Source organism: Theropithecus gelada, chromosome X, assembly GCF_003255815.1.
Source record: "Theropithecus gelada isolate Dixy chromosome X, Tgel_1.0, whole genome shotgun sequence".
Taxonomy (NCBI): domain Eukaryota; kingdom Metazoa; phylum Chordata; class Mammalia; order Primates; family Cercopithecidae; genus Theropithecus; species Theropithecus gelada.
In genome coordinates this window covers 128646074-128667038 of record NC_037689.1, presented here as the reverse complement: position 1 = coordinate 128667038, position 20965 = coordinate 128646074, and the positions used below count along the sequence as shown (strand labels likewise).

The 20965-nt window shown below is 43.4% G+C and overlaps 1 protein-coding gene across 5 annotated transcripts in view; it reads right to left on the bottom strand.

Annotated features, from left to right (window-relative positions):
- Positions 1–4940: 4940 nt before the first annotated feature.
- Positions 4941–20965, bottom strand: part of ARHGAP36 (Rho GTPase activating protein 36) — a 31489-nt gene continuing 15464 nt past the window's right edge. Inside the window, exons 1-12 of one of the 5 annotated variants that reach the window (XM_025372646.1) lie at positions 15911–16072; positions 12907–13065; positions 11601–11666; positions 10859–11094; positions 10421–10613; positions 10144–10199; positions 9760–9910; positions 9090–9238; positions 8737–8913; positions 8400–8497; positions 8161–8267; positions 4941–6198 (exon numbers count right to left, since the gene is read on the bottom strand). In XM_025372646.1, the coding sequence (XP_025228431.1) occupies positions 6041–6198; positions 8161–8267; positions 8400–8497; positions 8737–8913; positions 9090–9238; positions 9760–9910; positions 10144–10199; positions 10421–10613; positions 10859–11094; positions 11601–11666; positions 12907–13015 (1500 nt within the window). In that variant the 5' untranslated portion in view covers positions 13016–13065; positions 15911–16072 and the 3' untranslated portion in view covers positions 4941–6040. Of the gene's footprint in view, positions 6199–8160; positions 8268–8399; positions 8498–8736; positions 8914–9089; positions 9239–9759; positions 9911–10143; positions 10200–10420; positions 10614–10858; positions 11095–11600; positions 11667–12318; positions 12387–12906; positions 13302–15910; positions 16073–20965 lie in introns of those variants that run through there. The other 4 variants (XM_025372645.1, XM_025372643.1, XM_025372644.1 and 1 more) reach the window with 4 other exon arrangements.

Below are 20965 nucleotides of genomic sequence, written 5' to 3'. Positions count from 1 at the left end.
AGTCTGAAGAGACAATGCAAGCATCAGAACAAGACTGATATAAATGTTGGGATTATCAGACAGGAATTTAAAATAACTATGGTTAATATGCTAAGGGCTTTAATCAAAAAAAGCAGACAACATGTGAGAACAGATTAATCATGTAAGGAGAGAGATGGGAATTCTAAGTAAGAGTTTTTAAATGCCAAAAATGAAAAAACACTAGCAGAAATGAAAGATGCTTTTAATGGGCTCATCAGTACAAAGGGCACGGCCAAGGAAAGAATGAGTAATCTTGAAGATAGGTCAACAGAAACTTCTTAAACTAAACTAAAAAAAAAAGAATGAAAAAAGAAAAGAGCATCCAAGAACTATGAGACATTTTCACATGATGTAACATGTGTAAATAGATTACCAGAAAGAGGAGAGAGAAAGAAACAGAAGAAAGATTTGAAATAATAACGGTACATCGATTTCTAAAATCAACGATAGACATAAAGCCACACATCCCCGAAGTTCAGGTGACACCATATAAATTGCCAAGAGTCATACTTAAGCATATCATATTCAAGCTGCAGAAAACCAAAGGTAATGAGAAAGTCATGAAAGAAGCCAGAGGGGAAAATACTTTGCCTGTAAAGGAACAAGGATAAGAATTATAGTGGACTTCTCACCAGAAATCATGCAAGGAGTGGCACAAAAGCAATTCAATGGAGAACAAATAGTCTTTTCAACAATTGATGCCAGAGCAATTAGATATCCACATGAACAGACATTTCACTGAAGACTATACAGATGACAAATAAACACATAAAAGATGTTCAATGTCATTAAGCATCAGATAAATACAAATTTAAACCACAATGAGATATCGCTACACAACTATAATGATGGGCAAGATAAAAAGAAATAGTGACAAGACCAAATGCTAGCAAGCATGCAGATACATTGCTGGTGTGAATATAAAGTTGTGTAACTACTCTGGAAAGTGGTTTGTCAGTTTCTTATAAAACTAAACATGCAATTGTGTGCAACCCAGTAATTGCACAGCTGGGCATTCATCCAGAAAACTGAAAACATATGTCCACTCAAATTCTGTACACGAATGTTCATGGTGGTCTTATTTATAATAGCCCCAAACTGGAGAAACAGCCAAAATGTCCTCCAGTAGGTGAGTGGTTAAACAAACTATGGTACATCTATACCATGAAATACTACTCAGCAATAAAAAGAGATGAAGTAATCATGTTGAGTAAAAAAAAGCCACTCCCAAAAGCTCACGTATGTATGATTCCATTTATATAACATTCTTGACATGACAAGATTATGAAAATGGATGACAGATTATTTACCAGGGGTTAGGAAAGGGGGTGGTGGGAATGAAAGGTAGATTTGTCTATTTTACTATTAAAGGGCAACAGGAGGAGTTCTCATGATGATGGAACTTTGCTGTATCTGGACTGTATCAATGTCAATATCTTAGCTGTGATATTGTACTGTAGCTTTATAAAATAGTACAACTAGAGAAACTGGGTAGAGGATATACAGGACTTCTCTGTATTGTTTCTTAAAACTGCATGTGAACCTACAATTATCTCAAATAAAAATGTTTAATTTTAAAAATATAAGTAAAACATCAGGAGATGGTGGTGTGGTGGTGTCACTGAGACCGAGGAAAATAAGTGTACTACCAATGTTTACTGAATGTAATAATAGGTTATTGGTGGTGGCTTTTGCCACCATTTTATTAGAGTAGTGAGAATAGAAGCCTGATTGCTATGGACTGAAGAATAAATGGGAGGTAAGAAGGAAGATAGAGACCGGGCGTGGTGGCTCACGCCTGTAATCCCAGCACTTTGGGAGGCCGAGGTGGGCGAATCACTTGAGCTCAAGAGTTCAATACCAGCCTGGTCAACATGGCAAAACCCCATCTCTACAAAAAATACAGAAAAAGTTAGCTGGGCATGGAAGCATGTGCCTGTAGCCCAAGCTACTTGAGAGGCTGAGGGAGGAGGATGGCATGAGCCCAGGAGGCAGGGGTTGCATTGAATCACAGTTGTGCCACTGCACTCCAGCCTGGGTGACACAGATGAGACCCTGTCTCAAAAAAAAAAAAAAAAAAAAAAAAAAAAGAAGGAAGATACAGAATAGAATAGACTCTTCTTTCAATGAGCTTGGCAAAAAGAGCAATATAGTAATTGTTACAGGGTGGTGATGGATCAAGGAATTGTTTCTAAGATGGGAGACACTTGATCATGAGAATATCCTGAAGTAAGTAAACTAGTAGAGAAGGAGAGATTTAAAAATCAAGCAAGAGAACTGAGATAATAGTGTAAGCAAGGTTTTAGGGTTGGGGATAATGGAGAAGGAAAGCAGAGGAGAGACAGAGCAAGGGAAAAGAAACTAGAATAGAAACTTCTACGCTGAAGGAGTGCTATATAATAAGAAGTAGTGCTATGCAATATGAAGTGAGAGTTAGTGAAGCCAAAAAGACCTTTGTAGGTGTAGGGGCAAGGAGCTGAAGTTAGCCTCAATCTCCTTCATGAAGTAGGAGTCTGAGCCATTGTATGGGGTGTGGTGAGGGTAGAGTGAAAGGGGCTGTTGTTTGAGAGGAGTGATGAAAAAACTTGGAGTACAGATAGGAGGAAAATTGGAGAAAGAGATGACCTGGGGTGCGTGAAAGGATTGCAGGGTGGCCAGAAGGGCCAGCTGAGGTTGGAAATTCTTGGCGTGCTGCTCCTTTCTCCCACAGTGGTTATTATGGAATCGGAGAAAGCATTTGTTTGGAAAGACCCAAAACTGGGGCTAAATAGGGCAGATGTGGCATTTGGAGGGCAAGGGGATGATGAGGCAGTTAATACTAAATCAATATGCCCCAAATTTTGGCTGGACAGGGAAAATAGTGAAGAGAAAAGGAAGGTTTTGGGCACTGGACCCCTCAGGGAAGCCAAAGAGCAAATGGCATGGACCCAGCCTTCATTAGGAGATTTGGGCCTCAGTGGGATATTGGAGTTGAAGCCACGCCCAGTGATGCCAAGTGACTGGGAGTGGTTAAGGTACTAAGAAGTTAAAGGTCAGAGAGGTGTGAGGCCAGGGTATATGGGGTAAGTCTTCCATGTGTAGATTGTTGGTGGCACCCAGAATAAGGACAGGACTTGGAGTGTCAGGAAGCCTATGAGCTGGGTCCTTACAGTGTGGAGAACAGCAAGGACAATGCCCACATCTACAACTACTCTCAGGCCCAGTCCCTGGGGCTGGTTAGGAATTGGCACTGGGAAAAAAATGTAAGATTAGGAGAAAACCTGGTTTCAGGGAAGGCCAGAGAGTGAAGGCAATGTTTTCAAATAATCTACTGTCTTCTTTGTTATCTGGTTGGTTTGTTTTGAAGCTGAATGATGAAAGCACACGTAAACTTTTCACAGGACACATTTTACTTTTTTGACCCCGTAAAGTCCTGGAAATGCAGTCAGAAGGTCTGTCTGAATCTTACTCCCAGATCTCTGACCTTTCCCAAGTCTGAGCCCTAGTGTGACTATTCATATAACAAAAAGGTTGGAATGGGTGAGCTCCTACATTTTCTTCTGCCTCTGATATCTGTAAGCCCCAGGTATAACTGCTAGAATCTGCCTGAAATATCAGTTATTGTCTAATAGCCTGTCCTTTCTGGAGAGAAAGGACCTGTAAGGAAGAAACCTGAAACTTGCTTGTTGAAAGTCCAAACCCCAATATAAAAAAATTGCTGCAGACATCACAATGCATCTTTGAGTCTGAGGCAAAATCCCAAGATGAATGGGCCAGTATAATCTAGTGTTTAAACAATCCAGCTTTAAAGACTGGCTGTTTTTCCACTAACCAACTGTGTAATTTGGGCAGGTTATTTAACCTCTCTGTACCTCGTTTTCTTCGAGAATACATTGAAGATGACAGTAGCATATATTTCATAGTGTTATTGTGAATATTAAATTAAATGATGAACGTAAAGTTTTTAACAGTGTCAGACACTTTGGAAGACCTTGACATGTTTTAACTATCATGATTATTATTATTTACAGAATGTATTAGTGTAGGAGGGGACAATGCTACAAGTCTTCAGTTTGTAAAGCTCTATGCAAGGAAATATCCTAAAGCAAAATGTGTAAAAGTAAATAACACAAACCATTCCACTTTCTAAGGCCCTGTATCTAACATGGAAAATTTCCAAGTATGTCATGAAGCCATAAGTTTTCAAGAAAAGTTGAAAGTCTTATCAATCAGACAGCAGTGTGTTCTTCCTCTGACCCTTGGAAGTCATATGTCTGCCGATGTTTCTAGGATTTTATTTTTCACTGATTCAGGGGGAATTTCTCAGTTGAAAATACCTAGTGGTCTCCTCATTTATTTCACTCCCTTCCCCCTTATAGGCTCTCCTCTTAAGCTTCCTTTGCTTCCCCTACTTCTCCTTCATCTCCCCTTAACCTTTTCTACTTTAATATTAATACTTCCACTCCCTTTATTCCATTATAGCCCTTCCCCATTATTCTATTTTACTTCCCCTTATTCCATCTCACCCCCCATTTATTCCACATCAGTCCCTCCCCTTTATTCCATATCATCCTCTCCCCTTTATTCCACCTCACTCCACCCCCTCATTCCATGTCACCCCCTTCCGTTTATCCCATGTCATTCCCTCTCTATTCCATGTCTCCCCCTCCCACTTATTCTACACTATTCCCTCCCCTGTACCCCAAATCACCCTATTCCCTTTTTCCCACTTCACTCCCTCCTCTTTATTACACATCACTCCACCCCCTCATTTATGTCACCCCCTTCCCTTTATCCCATGTCATCTTCTTCTCTTTATTCTACATCACCCTTTCCTCTTTATTTCTGTTCACCTCTCCTTTACCCCTTCAGCTCTCTACTCAGAGCTTCCCAACTCACCCCTCAAATTAAAAGAAAAAAAAAACACAGTAAGCCATGAATATGCTGCTGTCACAATACAGATGTTTATTAATGATTAAATGCCAGAGAGGTTTTAACAATCACAAATCTTTGAGCTCAGCAGTTGTTACCCATTATATGATCAATTTCTATCCCTCAATACAATACATTCTTCATTCTATGGACCTTAGCAGTTGTTACCCATAATATCAGCTGTAATTTTGGATGTCATACATAACCCATATCTGTGTGTTACCAGAGCATGTCCCACAATTTTGTATTGTCCTGTATAAAGGAATTACAGAGACGATAGTTAAGAACATTTATAATCAGGTGACTTTAGCTACTTGGAACTATGTGTTCTTACCTAACTAGCTATTTTGCTGACAACAGGGTGTGAACATCAATTGTCTTTAACGCAGATCCAGGTAATAAAATCTAATTTTTCCTCTAACTTTGGATGCCAGAAACACTAATTAGATCTACACTTGAGGTTTCTCTGTTAGGGTGACCTGAGCAAAACTGCACAGAATTTTGGGAGAGGCCGTTTGGCAAGCCATTGGTCTGAATAATTTGGAGGGGGAAATCCTAAGGCAGTGGAATTGCTGCAGGGACATGGCTATGCATTGGTGTGACATGATTTCGCATGAATTTTTTGTCAGTTGTCAGTAGGCTGACCTAATGTTCTAGCATGCCTCTTGAGGGCCTTTCCAACTGAGCTCTTGGGAGGAGGGTAGGAAAGTCAGGGAAATCATGCAATCCCATTTGGGGAAGGGAAAGCACCTCAAGATTTGTGAGGTTTCCTGGGAAAGGTGTTTACCACAAATGTCACATCAATTAAAGGGAAGTCTGCAGAGAGAGAGAAAGCCAAGATCAGGGGTAAAAGAGAAAGGCAAAGTAGTACCGGGGAGCTTGGGCATGATACAGAAACAGCTCTGCTTTTACCAGCTGAAGAGACCAAGCATCCCCAGTGAAGGGTCTGGCAGTGTGTTTGGAATTCTCATCCTGACCCGAGCATCAGGTGGAACTCCCTCTTACCTTCAGATCTTCACCTTCAACTCTCTCCTTAATGTTTCCTGTGACATCCCAGATCTACCCCCACTCTTTTCCCCTGTCTGGCACCTTATAGAAGGAAAATCATCTAAGGAAAGAAGTAGCTGACGCCAGTTTTGGCCTCCTTCTCCCGGGGCACACGGAGCAATGGGCGGTCTTGCTCCAGAATGGGGGGGTTACCCGCTCCTTCCTCATCATCATGGGAACGGGCAGTGCCGGGAGGCACAGCTGCCTCCTCAGAGGAACCTGGAAAATAGTAACAATGTTAACTCCTTATGTTTCTAGACCTTGTACTTTGCACATCACCCAAGGCACTAAGACCTAATTTTGAGTTTCAAATACAGTATGAGGCAAGAAGGTAGGACAGGAATGATTATCCGCATTTGACATGTAAGAATACTACAACCTGACAGCAGAACACAGATCTCTGAATCTAGGACCACTGTGGGAACTGGCAAAAGAGCTGAGTTAGGAAAGAGAAAGAGTAAGACAGATACCCTGTGCTCAGAGGGAATGTATAATACTACCAAGGAGACGGGTAAGAGGGCGACCTCCTAATAACCTCCACCACCCTGCAAGTAACCTGACTAATTTTACCAAGCAAATGAGTAACAAAGCTAGAGCTGAAAGCTTACAGCACTGCATGGAAGAGAGAAAGCAGGTGTTGCTCTTCAACAGCTCTGGGGAGGACTTGTAGTCCATGACTTGGCTAGGCTGAGACTTGTTTTTAAGGAGAGTGGTATCTACAGGGAATGCAACATCTGCATCTTTATGAAACTGAATTGCCTTTGGATTCTGAACCTCTTTAGAGTCTAAATCTTTAGGCATTGGGACTTCTTCCACATTCATGACTTCTTCAAGGTTGACAGCCAGGTCTTGTGGAGGGTCTGGAATTGTACTGAAAATGGAGACATCTTCAGTTTCTGGAGCCATAGTGGTAACTTCTTCTTCAAATGCATTGACTTGGTCTTTCTGATAATCTTGAACTTTGTTGCAAATTTGGGCATCCTTAGGTTTTGGAGCCACATGGAGAACTGAATCTTCTTCAAGACTGGGGCTTTCTTCAGAGTCTTGGTTTCCACCAACATCAGAGGCTTCTTCACATCCCGGAATTTCTTCAATATCTGAGGCTTCTTCGTTGTTTGGGACTCCACTCACATCTGAGGATTCTTCATGGTCTTGCATTTCGTCAAAATCAGAGACATCTTCAGGGCCTGTGACTACTTGGAGAGCTGGGACCTCTTCAGGGCCTGCAATTTCATTGGTCTCTGGGGCTTCTTCAAGGTCTGGAATTTCTTTGGTGTCTGAGGCTTCCTCGTCATTTGGGATTCCATCAAAACCTGAGACCTCTCCAAGATTGGGATCTTCTTCAGAGTCTGTGAGTCCATTAACCTCTGGAGATTCTTCATGATTTGTGATTTCACATCCACCAGGGGCTTCTTCAGGGCTTGGGACCACATGAAGAGCTGAGACTTCTTCAGAATCAAGGTCTTCTTCAGAGTCTGAAATCCCATTTACCTCTGGGGCTTCATAGTCTGGGATTTCTTCAGCATTTGAGGCTTCATCATTTGGAACTTCATCAACAGCTGGGACCTCTTCAAGACTGGGATCTTCTTCAGAATCTTGGATTTCGTCATTATCTGAAGCATCTGCATGGTCTGGGATTTCATTGTTTGGGATTACATCAAGATAGGGAACTTCTGCAAGGTTAAGATTTTGGTGGTCTTCAAAATCTGGTCCTTCTTCTAGGTTATGGTTTGGGTTTTCTCCAGGGTTCAGGATTTCTTGCACACCTGGGGCTCCTTCAAGGTCTGGGACCATCTCAAAATATGGCATTTCTTCAAAGTCTGGGATCTCAATGAGTTCTGGAATTTCATAATCTGGTTCTAGAATATCTCCAAGGGAAGGATGATCATCAAAATTTAAAGTGTCATCATTATCATCATCATCGTCTTCCTCACTAAGCTCTGGTATTCCTTCAAGATGTGGGCCCTGAATCTCAAAGTTATTTGGGATTTCTAGACCTTGAGCTTCCCCCAAAGACTACTCCTTGATTAAGATATTCAAATACTAGCTCTTCATCTTCCTCAGAGGACTCATCTTCCTCAAGGGGCTCACCTTCAGCAACGACCTAGCCTTCAAAAAGGGCCTGACCTTCAGCAAGGGACTGACCTTTGGCAAGGGTCTGACCTCCAGCAGGGAACTGACCTTCATCAAAAGGCTTGCTTTGAGCAAGGACAGCAGCCCGGGCTTCAGCAGAGGTTTCCACTGGATCAGAAAGTAGTGCATCCTCTTCCATCTTTATGCGTGCACTCCTGAATGGGAAGGATTTTGAAAAAGTCAATTTGTGTACTTGCATTACTTAATATAAGGATGGTCTGGAGTTGGAAAACCCCATAGTAGAAGGTGCTTCAGGCTAAGCATAAACAAACCCAAAAAACACTCACTGGATCTTCCTCAAGTTCCTGCGTCTGATAAAATCAAGCGCTTCCGGGCTGGACTTCCACACACGCTTAGCAACCTGCCTCTGAATATGGGGAGGCACCTGAGGGTAGAATTAGCAACATTAGCCATCATTACACAGCACCTTTTCATTTATACTCATCTCTTTCAGGTACCCGGTACTAAAGGTACCAAGGCCAGCTAATGTGGGAGGAATTTCTAGACTGGATGATTTTGTGGCTGCCTGTTTTGGCTACCCTTAAAGATGCAGGTACAACTGTGCCTTGCCTTGTGAACAGGAGAGGGATGTGTAAAACAAGTGCATCCAAAACTTGCACCTACCTGGAAGAGGACATCCCAGTTATCAATCATGGCACGGACCACATTGACAGAAGCAACATAGTGATCAATCCCCAGCTTTGTTTTCCTGGACTCTCTCTTGCCAAACTTTCCCTTTTTCAGGAGAGCAGATCCAAACACCAAGGCCAAGTTGGTGGAAGTCATACGGTTGCCTGGGACCTAGGTAAAGGAAAGCAGAAAGTGATTGACACTGAGGTAGTACTGGGAGTTGTACAAATGAATATGTCTCTTTTTATTCTTGTTTCTCTCTCTCCTCTCCAGCCACCCTCTTGCTGATATACTCCCACATATGTCCCATACTACAGTTTTCACTACGCTTTCCCAGATCTTTTTACCAACTGTCCATCAATGCCAATTGAGTCCTCGCAGTTCTCCGTGATTTTATGCAGGGCCGTCAGCAGACGCTCCAGGGTATCACTGTGGCAGGGTGGCATCAGGTAGACCAGCAACTGCAGGGCAGAAAGCTGATCCTGGGGCTTTAAAGCTAGAGGAAGGAAAACAGGGACTGTCTCAGGGGGATGGTCCTGGCCACAGACTGATACCAAGGGAGGTGAGATTCTGCTTGAAACTTGCTGGCAGTTATGGAGAAAGTACCCAGGCATCTTGCCTTTGCTCATTTCCAAAGCATTTGAGCTCAGGAACTCTGAAAGCAAGAAGTGCTCCCATAAAAACCAGATCTCCTCTACAGAACCTGGTTTTTTTTTTTTTTTTTGGCCTGAGAGGGCACACACATCTTCAAGAAGCTCTAGAGAAATATCCAAGCAACAGACTTATAATGGAACATTTTGAAATACAAAGAAAGTAACCCAAATAAGTTTTTTTATTAACATTTTATTTTTAATTGACAGATAGTAAGTGTATATATTCTGGAGAGGTTTTTTCATCTTCTTATGTTCATTCTGCCTTAGTTCCTCGAAGTCCTCCAGCCTGAGCTCTGTCCCTAGAACCCCTAGACCCCAATAATATTTCCTTTCCTTGCCCTAGTAGGGAGGTCAGAAGACTCACTTGCTGTCAGGAGGAATGACATGTACAGATCATCTGGCAGCAGAGAGTCCTTCATGTCACGGAAAAACTCCTTGAGGAGTGCAGCCACATCATGCACATTCTGATTGTCATCCAGCACTACATCCAGACCTTGATCAAATTCTTCACGGAGCTAGGAAAAGGAGAAGACATGGACTATCTGCCTGGCCCACCAGAGGCTCCATCTTGGTCATTCCTTCAACAGGTTCCAGGCTTCAGTGGAAGTAGCTGGTAATATGGTGGGCCTGGGGGCTGCAAAGAAGACCCTGCTCCTCCCCCCACCAGGTAGTCAGGTCTATGGGGGAACCCCACCTCCTCCTGCTCTTTCTTATTGGAGGAACAAACATGTAAACATAACCAATTTACCTGACGCACTCTCTGCACGGAGTATTCAAGGGTAAAAATCCCCACTGTGCTTAAGCCTGAAAGAAAAGACCAGGGGATGCTAAGCATCTCTGAATCCCTTTCCCATGGCATTTCCCTTCTTCCCCCCACTCCCGCCCCCGCATCCCGACCTCCACTGGGTGTCAGGGGAATGTTATCCAAGCCCTTCATCCTCGACCTCCTTTCTCCCCCCATTTCTAGAACATCCCTCCTTTCCCTTTGCCTCCTTCCTTGATTTACCCATTTGCAGCTCCCTTACCATGTTTTTCAATGAATTGGCAGCAAGCCTCAACAACCTGGGGGATTTGTTTCGCAATCGGATTGAGGCTCATCTTCCTTTTGGATCCCAGAAGTCGTTGGCCAATTGGAAAGGAAACTTTTGAAAGCTGCAGGGTCTGCAGCAGCAGGGCCCCGTCTTCCAGCTCAGCCAGGCTATCCACAGACACCGCACCCTGTGGAGAAATCCAGATTATCTTAAAATGGGCAATAAAGAGAGTCAATTAGGACCTTCCTGAGTACTGTATGTATGACATTCAGAACAAGATACATTCCCTTTGTGGCAAGCCAAGGACAGCACTTCAACATATTGTGTTCAGCTCCCCCCTGCCTCTGAGGGCACAGGCCTTGACCCTCCGGCCTCACATTCCTGCATACCTCAGGAGAGGCCCCTGCCTGAAACCTGGAGGGTTTAACTCACTCGACGCCCACGGCGAGTGAACTCCCGGGGCAAGGTGGGCTCATTCCGCCTGCGACTGAAAAAGCGCCGGATGCGGCCAAACACCCTTTGCACCACGTTTCCCCGACGACGGCCCGCAGCCTGACCGGTGGCTTCTTCAACCTGCATCGCGGCTGTTAGTTCAAGATGTTTGCGGCGGGCAAACTCGTTCACCAGGACCTCTTCCAGGCGAATGCCAAATGTCTTGAGTGATACAGCTGAGGAGCCACGGAGAGAAAGAATGAGAAACGTCAAAGCCTCGCAGCGCTTAAATCCGGAGGAACTGCAGGGGCTGTAGCACTCCTCCCAGCAACCACTCGCAGCCAACCCCACCTCTCCAGACCCGCAGCGCCCCTCCCTGGGGAGCTAGCCAAAAAGACCCCGCAGTGGTTTGGCGAAAGGACTCAGCTCCACTCAACCACCCCGACGAGGCTCGAGGTCCCTGCCTTAAATTTTCCCTGGGGGTGACTACCTTGAGGCAAAGAGGGCGATTTCTTCGGGTTTATCTGTGTGGGGTGAGTCCACCAGAAAGGTCTGAGAGGACCGTGCCAAGCACCTACAGCTACTGCGCCATTTCCTGATATCACCCCCTGTGGGGTGTGGGAGCTGAAGAGAGTGTCTCCTGGGACGGTGGACGCCTCCCAGTCTCCAATAGCCAGGGCCACACTACACAGGAGGTTAGCACTCTATTTCTTTTCTAAAGAAAATACAAGAGCCCCCTCACCCCTCTGTTGTCCTCTCAAAATCAGAAACCACTTATCCAAGGTGTTCGGACGGTCAGTAGGCAAAGCTACGGGAAGAGAAAAAGAAAAGATACACTTAAAAATAGGACTTGATAAGTGACTAAAATATCCCAACGCACTGACCTGCAGCAGAGGGAGGGGGTGGCAAAGAGGCGAGCTCTGTCCAGCGGGCGAAAAGTAATTAGCTTTCTGTGAGCCTCAGTTTCCCCACCTAACAAGGCCAAGCCTATCTCACTTGTATCAGACTCCAAGAATTTAACCAAACCAGACAATCTAATGCGCCACGTGCGCACCGCGCATCTTGCTACGCACCCGTAGTCCCTCAATACAACACTTAAAACATAAATTCCGGGGCTCTGAAGCCCCCAGATCACACAACAGGAGAAGGGAGGGAGGGGCTCTCCTGCAGCGCCACCGCGGGTGAGGGTCGCCAAGTTACCGCGGGCGCGCTCGCACCAGGTTGCCGTCGGCTCCCTGCGCTGCGGTAGGAGAAGCGGCGACACCTGGCTGTCCCCGCACTCCGAATCTGGCATCAGTGACTGCCAGCGGGGGCTCCTAGCCCTTTGCTTCACTCAATTCAAGCTGCGTTCGCCGTGTGCGCCTAGCGAAGCTGCCACCCCCAGCACTTTCCAATACCTCTGGGGCGCGCCTGGGTCCGCGCTACCCGCTTGGGCTCCGCTGCCAAATCCGCGCGCGTACCCCTGAGATTCCCTGGTGCGCTCGAACCTCGTCCTGCGCCGCGTCCTGCTCGCTCCCCGGCAGCCAGCTGAGGTGGGCAGCGCTGGCCGCGCACCTCCTGCCGCCGCCCCCGCGCCCGCACCGCCCTCCCGCTCACCGCCCGGCTAGGAGCGTCTCTGTCTCACACACTGTCTCGCTATCTCCCTCTACTCTCTGTCTCTCGATCGCGCTGTCTTTATCTCTCTCAGTTCTCTCCAGAGTGTCCCTCTGCGCTTCCGTCTCGCTCTGCCTTATTCTCGCACCGCACCTGGTGCGTCTGTCTCTTCACCGGCCCTCTGTCCACCTGTCTGTCCCTGATATCTGCCTTCTGTCTTACTGCCCCTCAACCCCCAGCCTTCGACCAAACTCAACTAATTTTTACCCCTTCCGCAATTCAACAAACAGCCTTCAACTCCGGCTTCTTCAGTTCCCCAGACGCCAGGAGAACTGACCAAGTCCGAGATCAGGCGTGAGCCCCTCCCTCCCTCCTAGACCCCTAATCCGCCCCGTCCTGCCCGGAGGGTCCACTCTCCCGAAGGCGAGGATGCCACACTCCGGGGTACAGCTTACCTCTGTTAGGTTTGAATTCGGAGAGGAAATTTCTGGCCACGAGTTCGTGGTAAGCAGTCTCTTGCAGCTTCAGACGCTCCAGCTCGGAGAGGCTGTGTATTGATACCATCTTCGTCCTGCGGTCGGGGTTGTGTCCTGGGGCTCCTCCCAAGACACTCACTAAAAAAATGAAGGCGGACAACAACAGCAAAGGGGGCATGATTCTGGGGCACAGTGCCCTTGCTGCCTTCAGAAAAGGAATGCAGCCACCCATTCTGGAATCGGATGATTATCAAGGCTGCATCATCCAATTGTCACTGGACCTGGTGGAGAGAACTATGGGGGTGGGGGTAGAGGGGGAGGGAAAACTGGGAGGCGGCTTCACCCTCAAGCAGAGCAGCCTCTGGTTGCTTTTGCTAAAAAAGAAAAAAAAATTCAACTTCAAAAAATCAGCCCTTAACAGATAGTCCAGGAAAAAGAAAACCCAATTAGAAAAAAAAAAAGTACGAAGAGAGAAAACACGAAGAAAAAATAAAAAAGAAAAACATTTTTTAACAAAAGCACTTTGAAACAAAAATTAAAAAGTATTTTCCATTAATTAATCAATTAGAATGTTTTTAGAGGTTTTTTTTTTTCTTTCCCTGATGGTACTCGATGCTGTCCAGGTTGGATAAAAAGGGGACTTTCATCTAGGTTAGGAGAGCTGCAAATTCATACAAGTCTTCCAGAAAACAAACTGAACACGAGGGTCTAGAGCCAAAAATCGTCCCCAGGCCCTTTGACCTAGTAACTCCCCTTCTAGGAATCTATCCTAATAAAATCTTCCTACAGAGAGGGAAAAGCATATCCACATAAACCATAATAGTAACAAAAAAGGGAAAAAAAGTTAGCCCAGCAATGATATTAGTTACATAAATTTTGTAATGGCCACAGTATGGAAAAATTATGCAATCATTAAAGTGACATTTACAGAGTTTTTAAACAACAAATACAAAACACAGAATTGTATTAATTTTGATTGCAACTATGTGAAGAAAAGCATGCATAAAAATAAGACTGAAGGAAACGCACCCAAATGCTAACAGCATTTGCATTAACTGGTGAGATTTTGTTTGCCTGTTGCCTTTTCTCTATTTACCAAACTTTGTACAACTTGATTATATTACTTTTTCATAAAAAAATCATTTATACCAAAACCAACAAACATCATTTCCAGACCATTTCTAGTGAGACTCCTTAAACAGAATTGGTGATCAAAGTGGAGTCTGTCTTAGCGTAATGGTAAAACCTATTTTATATGTGCCTTCTCCATGGTGCCCACTATCTTACACTACTTCCAGACTACAAAGCATCCCCCACGGGGTATGCCCCTGCACCTCACACAGCATCCTTTCCCGCACATTCTCTATTATTCATTTGTTCATTCATTCCTTCATTAAAGAAAAAAAAAACACCTGTATTAATTGCCCACTTTGTGCCAGGCACCAAAGATTCAAAGGATGAACAAGGTAATACTATTTCTTTTTTTAAAGATTTAACAGTGCAGTGAAGGAGATACACAGGTTAGCAACAATTTACAAAACCTTGTGATGTTAGACCTCCAAGATATAAACAAAGTATTGTGAGAGCTGAAAGGAGAAAACATCTAAGTTTGCCTGGAGACAGAGGAGGGGAGCGTCCGGAGAGAACAGCTTGTGCAAAGGAAAAGAGATAGGAGAGAGATTGTCATATTCTTGAAGCTGTATAAAGGGACTGGAAGGAGATAAATCTGGATGGGCAGGGATGAGATCATGGATGGCCCTATAAGCCAGCTTAAAGAGTTGGACTTTTTCCTGAAGGCAATAGGGTTTTAGGCAGGGAGTGAAAGAGTCAGGGTTGCACCTTGGAAAAATCACAGAAAGCCATGAAAAAGCCTGTTTTGGGTAGACAGCTGGAAGTAGGTAGATGAGCTAAGAGGCAAGGGATATTGACACAAGTCAGTCTCACTAGGGCTGGAGTAGGGGACGAATCTCATGGATGGAACTGACAGGGCTTAGGGAACATCTTTAATTGCAATGGAAAGAAAACAATTTAGGATAGCTCCCAAGTTTATGGTTTGGGTAAATATGGCTGGTTCCTGATAGAGAAGATAATTCAGGAGATGGGGAACTAAACCTTTTGCCAAGAAAGGAAGTAGTTACATACTACTTTACTGAATGTATATTTCCCATGGAATCTACAATGACATTCTATATATGATTTGGGGGGTGGGGAGCTTAAATTTCAAAGATCACGCAATGCAGCTTTGAGAGAGAAAAGTTAAGTAAGGGTTTATCATGCAATAATCTAAATAGATGAGCTATCCTCTGTCCAAAAAACAAACAAGCAAACAAATAAACCATACCTTGAATTTTGTCTCCAAAACTCTTTTGCCCACTTTCCCTAATAGCCAGGATCACAGATGTCAGAAATAGGTGCATTAAGAGAAAAGATGAGGAGTTTTCCTATGGCTTTTGAACTAAGCCAAGAGGAAAACACCTAGCATAGTTATTAAAGCTTCAACTGCAAAGCTCCATCCCCTGGATCCAAAATGAACACCTAACCCCAACCACCAAACTGCAACTTGCAAAGTGACCATTTTAACCAAAGGCACATGCATTTAACCACAGTTCCAGACTAAGCCTCTAGCAATCCCCCATTCAAAATAGCAGGTCCAGAGCCTATTAATCTAGGGTCTCATTCTGAGACACACAGCCTAGCTGTGGCTTAATTTTTCTAACATTACTCCCCTCTTCCCTTTCCCCAATCCAGACGTCTTTTGTACCTGTCTTGGAGTTTCAGTTATTTCTTCTTATCAAAGCTTACCAGATCTGATCATCCAAAGAGCAGAGCTGATTCTTTCACCCAAAAATAAGATGAAAATCAGTCCCTTCTCTCCCCCAAATATAAGGTAAGAACAAACAGTAAAATCCCCAATCAACAACAGCCCCAAAAGGAGAGAGAGAGAAAAAAAGCCTTTGAGAGATGAGTCAGCCTAGATGCTTACAATTCCGAAGGAAATCAAAGGCCTTAGAATAAACCGTTTGTCATTGCCTCCCTGCTCCAGCACACAGGGCTAAACTTAAGAGCAGTTATATGCTACAATTCTACCAGAAAAATTGGCATAGCCTTACTTGCTTTCAACCTTCTCAAGTTGCCAGTAGCATACAATACAGAAGCAGATTTAGGAAGACCAATGTCCCCAGACAAGAAACAGATGGGTGGAGTGGGGAGGGGGAATGAGTAGGCAGGCTTTAGCACTATGAGAGAGGCACATAACAGGTTCTTGAGGTTTGAATACTCATCCTCAGGCCTGACATTTCAAGCTGAACACAAAAGGAGGCTCCCTACAGGAAAGAGGTACCAAGAGACCTCTCTTGCTCCAAAGTGTTTTCCCCTGACCCCTTCAGTATACCATGGCACTAGCAATACCTGTACTGGTGTTAGAGCCAAATAGAACTGAGTTCAAAGCCAAGCTCTAGATTTCTTAGCTGTGTGATCTTAAGAAAGTCAGTTGAATTCTCTGAGTCTCAGTGGTCTTCTCTATAAAATGGTGAAATGACACAGTATCCATTTCAGTGGTTGTCTGAGAGTTGAATTAATAATATTATGTGTGATATTTAGCATTGGTTTTTAATAAACATGTTAATATTGAAGGTTCTTTGCATAGGGCCGGAGTTTACAAAAAAAAATCATGTTTCAAAAGTAATTACATAAAATTAGAATTTGTATCAATCCATTGAACAACCTACTCTGTTCAATCTCCACTAAATTTGAATTATGTAAAGAGATCTTAGGAGATTTTGAGGAATAGATCTTTCTTCTTCATTCTCCAATTTCATCAGAGTCAAGTATTTAAAAAATCATCTTATAAAATTTAGAAAAACTAACTGCATAGGTTAATATTTCAAATGTTATTATTCAGATTAATAAAATGCCTGTATGTCTCAAAATTTGTTTCTCTTTCAAACCATCCAATTCTACATTGTTACTAGCAAAATACATACACACACACACACACACACGATTTGATTTGGATCAGTAAAGGGGCAAGAATATTAGCAGATACCAAGAGAAAGAATTTGAACAAAGAGCGGACAGGCACAAATCAAGTTTCCATCAATACAAAAAGGGGAAACACACTTGAATGGCATCAAGCCTGTTTCTCACATCCTCCCAAAATGCATGGCACACAGATGGAGAAACAAATTAACGTCAGAAAGGTTACCCACTTCAACATTGTGAGGACTGAAATGGTTTCAACTAGGCATAAATCTACAGCCTTCACAATTTGGACGACTAATTTACTCCATTGCCCCCATCAAATAGTTAGGAATGATGCAGTGCCTACTAGTAAACACCTATGAAAAAAAAAAAAAAAAGCAGGGACTGCACTGATGCCATGGTTTAAATCCTTATAAATTAGGTACTTTATGGCATCACTAGAATTTTGTTCCAAGCCTCTGAGAGTGCCTCAAAGTTTAGGAAATTGATAGTGAATGGGGCTGGGTGCCCACAAGGTACTGCATCTACATTACTCAAATGACTACAGGCAGCGGCAATGGATAAAGATATCCCCATTAATATATCACAACATGGGAAAGAGATATGGGTCTCTATATGAAAACATTTGGGCACCAATTTGGTCTGCTGACACATTAGCTTATTCATCCCGGAGCGTTAATGAGTTAGCCTTAAAGTTGTTATCCCATAGCCTCCATTTCAGCAAAGGCTGCTGATGCAATGAGCAAAATGGCTCATTTTATAAAATGTGGTGATGATGCTCCAAGATAATTAAATCTGGGGACAGCGTTCATCAATACATTGAGTCAGCCCATCATGTTATAGCAGAAGGTCATAAACTAGAGGTAGTATTACTGTTAAAATATATGGAGAAAAGCCCTGGCTTCAAAAAAATAAGAAAATTTCAGGAACATTAGAATATTAGAATGTTTCAGAAATAGGATCTTAGCCATCACCTGGTCCCAAACCTCCATTATACAGGTCAGAAAACTGAGGCTCACAGAGAGACAGGGGTTTTCCCAAGACCAGACAGCAATTTAACAGCAGAGCTTGGACAAGAACCCAGTTCTCTTCAGTCTCAGGGCTCTTGCCATTGACGCACTCATATTTTCTTTCACTAGCTACAAGATTCTGCATTGCTAAATAAAGAAATCAAAACAATACACACATAATCAAAGCCTGATTCCATAAGCCAAGGGAGGTCATATCTGACGGCAGGCAGCCACCACATATTACAGCATCTTTGTAAAATAAGTACAGTCATCATTCCATGGAATCCTGTTTTTAAATTTTATTGACGAAAGAAACAACTGAAGCTCAGGATGGTGAAAGACATTTTTTTTTGCTATAAACATCCCAAAGAATAGTGTAAACAAGGCAATGTGACATCAAGTACACCAAGATATAGATATTCTCACTATTATCTGCAATATGTATCAGGGTGCATAATAGTGTTGGCATCATAAGCTGTGTCATGCATATCATTTTTTCCCCTTTTGGTTGCTCCTTCTATTACATTGTGGTGGAAGAAGTCAAAAATAAAATGTTCTATCAATAGGAGGTAAAAGTTTTTAATGTCTAATTTGTCTTCTGCTTTTCATTTTCTTAAAAGCTTTCCATATGTCCATTATCTCCAGACCCTAGCAGACAATAGGTGTTCAGTAAGTGTTTGTCAGGTGAATCATAGGATTATAAGCTCTTGAGAGTCTTGTAATTAAAACAGCTATTTGTGATTCATGAATAAATGAATCATGCCACTTTATTCTTACAACAATCCCTGGGAAAGAGGTAGGTTGGATATTTCCTCCCCATTTTACAAAAGCAACAAACTAAGGCTTTGGAGAGGCTGTGACTTACCTAAAGTTGCACAAAAATGCCATGGAGGAATATGATTTGAGAACCAGCTGTCCCTTCCTATCCCCAGCTCAAGCCTTGCCCTTCCCACCAAACCATAGCAGTTCTTGGTATTCATCACCAACATCTGCTGCCTGGAACTTGGAAAGTCTAAACCAAGACTACCTTCTTTCCTAAGGATGTGGCTGGATTTTTGAGATATTTTTATACATTGCTCTGTGCCATTCCTTGGGAAACGAAGATAGAAAGAAAGATAGATACATGGATATGTATGTATGTGTGTGTGTGTGTTTATATGTATGTGTGTGTGTGTGTGTGTGTGTGTGTATATATATATTTACAGGAATAGTATTTTTTTAAAAAAAAAAAAACAAAGACTATTATGAAAGGTAGAGGAGATAGTTGACAGAGGAGAAAGACACCAAAAGCCCTGTGTATTCATCTCACTACATTTCTTACCCCAGCCCACCCCCAATCTGACAGCATGGTATCCTGGCAAGGTCCTGAGATATAGACTGGAACTTAGCTTCAAATTCCAGCTTCGCTCCATGTAAGTTTACACACTCACTAACTATTTGACAGAGAGCAAATTATCTTGCTTTTCTGAGCCTCAAATCCATGACCTTACAAAATAAGAATCATGGTACTTTTAAGTGTGGCTGTGAAGATAAAATAAAAGATAGGGTAGAATGAAAGTGTTCTCCAAAGGGTACATTACTATGCCAAGCAAGCAAGCAAGCAAGGTGAGGAATTGCCCTCCAAAATACCCGAGAGCCAAACTTGAGGGGAAGACTTAGCAGAAGTGCTACTATCTGGAATGAGGCAAATAGTGTCCCCTGCTGAAGAATGCCTCTGTATCACCCTTTGAAGATGAAAATGGGTACTCACCCACTGTCAGCAGGAAGCACACTTCTAGATGGGATAAGATGAACTGTATCTTCACTGGGTCTTTCATGATCAGAGATGCAAAGCAGCTAACTGTGTGATATGTGGGAATTAGTCTAGTCTATGCAATGTAGATAAAAGCTAACTGGCCAACAAAAGGGATTTAGTCCTGAACTTTGGCTTCCTTGGCACAGTATGGAAGCCACCCAGGTTAGAGATAGTGGAGGGAAGGGGAGAGCCATCTGAAGTAGAAAGCCCCCATTCCTGCCCTGGGATCTTGCAGCCTAGTCAAAGGTCACATAAATGTCAAGTGTCTGAAGACTATCAGGAAAGGCCCATGGGTCTAAAATCATCCTTCTCTGCACTAATTTAAATATGTTTCCTTTCCTTTTTCTTTTAAGGAATATTAAGAATTGACTATTTCCCCAGGCCCACCAGCACTGGACAGATCCCTAGTCAGCTCTAAGTTTTTAGTTTGCACTCTGTAAATTCTGATTCATTCTTCTCATCTACCTTGCCTCTCAAAGCTTCCCTCTTTGAGACCCACTGCCTTTCAGACACACACACACACACACACACACACACACTCCCACTCACAGACATCCATGTACATGAACATACAGCCTTACACTCTCTTACATATTCATTTTCCCTCTCTCTCTCTCTCTCTCACACACACACACTCACACACACAGAATTCCCTTCTCCAATGTACTCACTACAAGAGAGGGAAAAAGGGAAATGAGACTTAATTAAAAGGAGGGTCATCAATATTTGCCTCTCCAGACCACATCTGTGGCTTCTACAGAGTGGGCATAAGAAATAAAGGACTGATGGGGACACTCCCGGAAACCATCTGAACAGAGACCATGTCAAAGAAACCTTCAGAATAAGGAAGTTCTCAGAATCCGTGCTGAGAGCTTCTTCTCCTCCATCTTTGTTCCCCTACTCCCACCCCCTCTATTCTCCTTTGATTGTATCTTCCCCAACGAGCATCCAATTGTCTGTCAGTTTTCTTTTCAAAATCCTGTCTGAGTGGCTGTCATAGGGAACTGAGGCTGTGGGAGATGTTTTTCCCTGTTTTTCATGGCAGGAATGGTATTTTAAAACTACATTCAAATAAGTATATTTTTAAAAATATCAATATCTATCTGTCTATCTATCCATCCATCCATCCATCTATCCATCCCCATTCAAAACTGGACCACTTTCATGGCTATGACGCAATCAGAAAAATCCCTAGACCAGGAGTCAGGAGGCCTCCTCAGTTACCAAGCAGCTGAGTGGCCTTGGGCAAGTC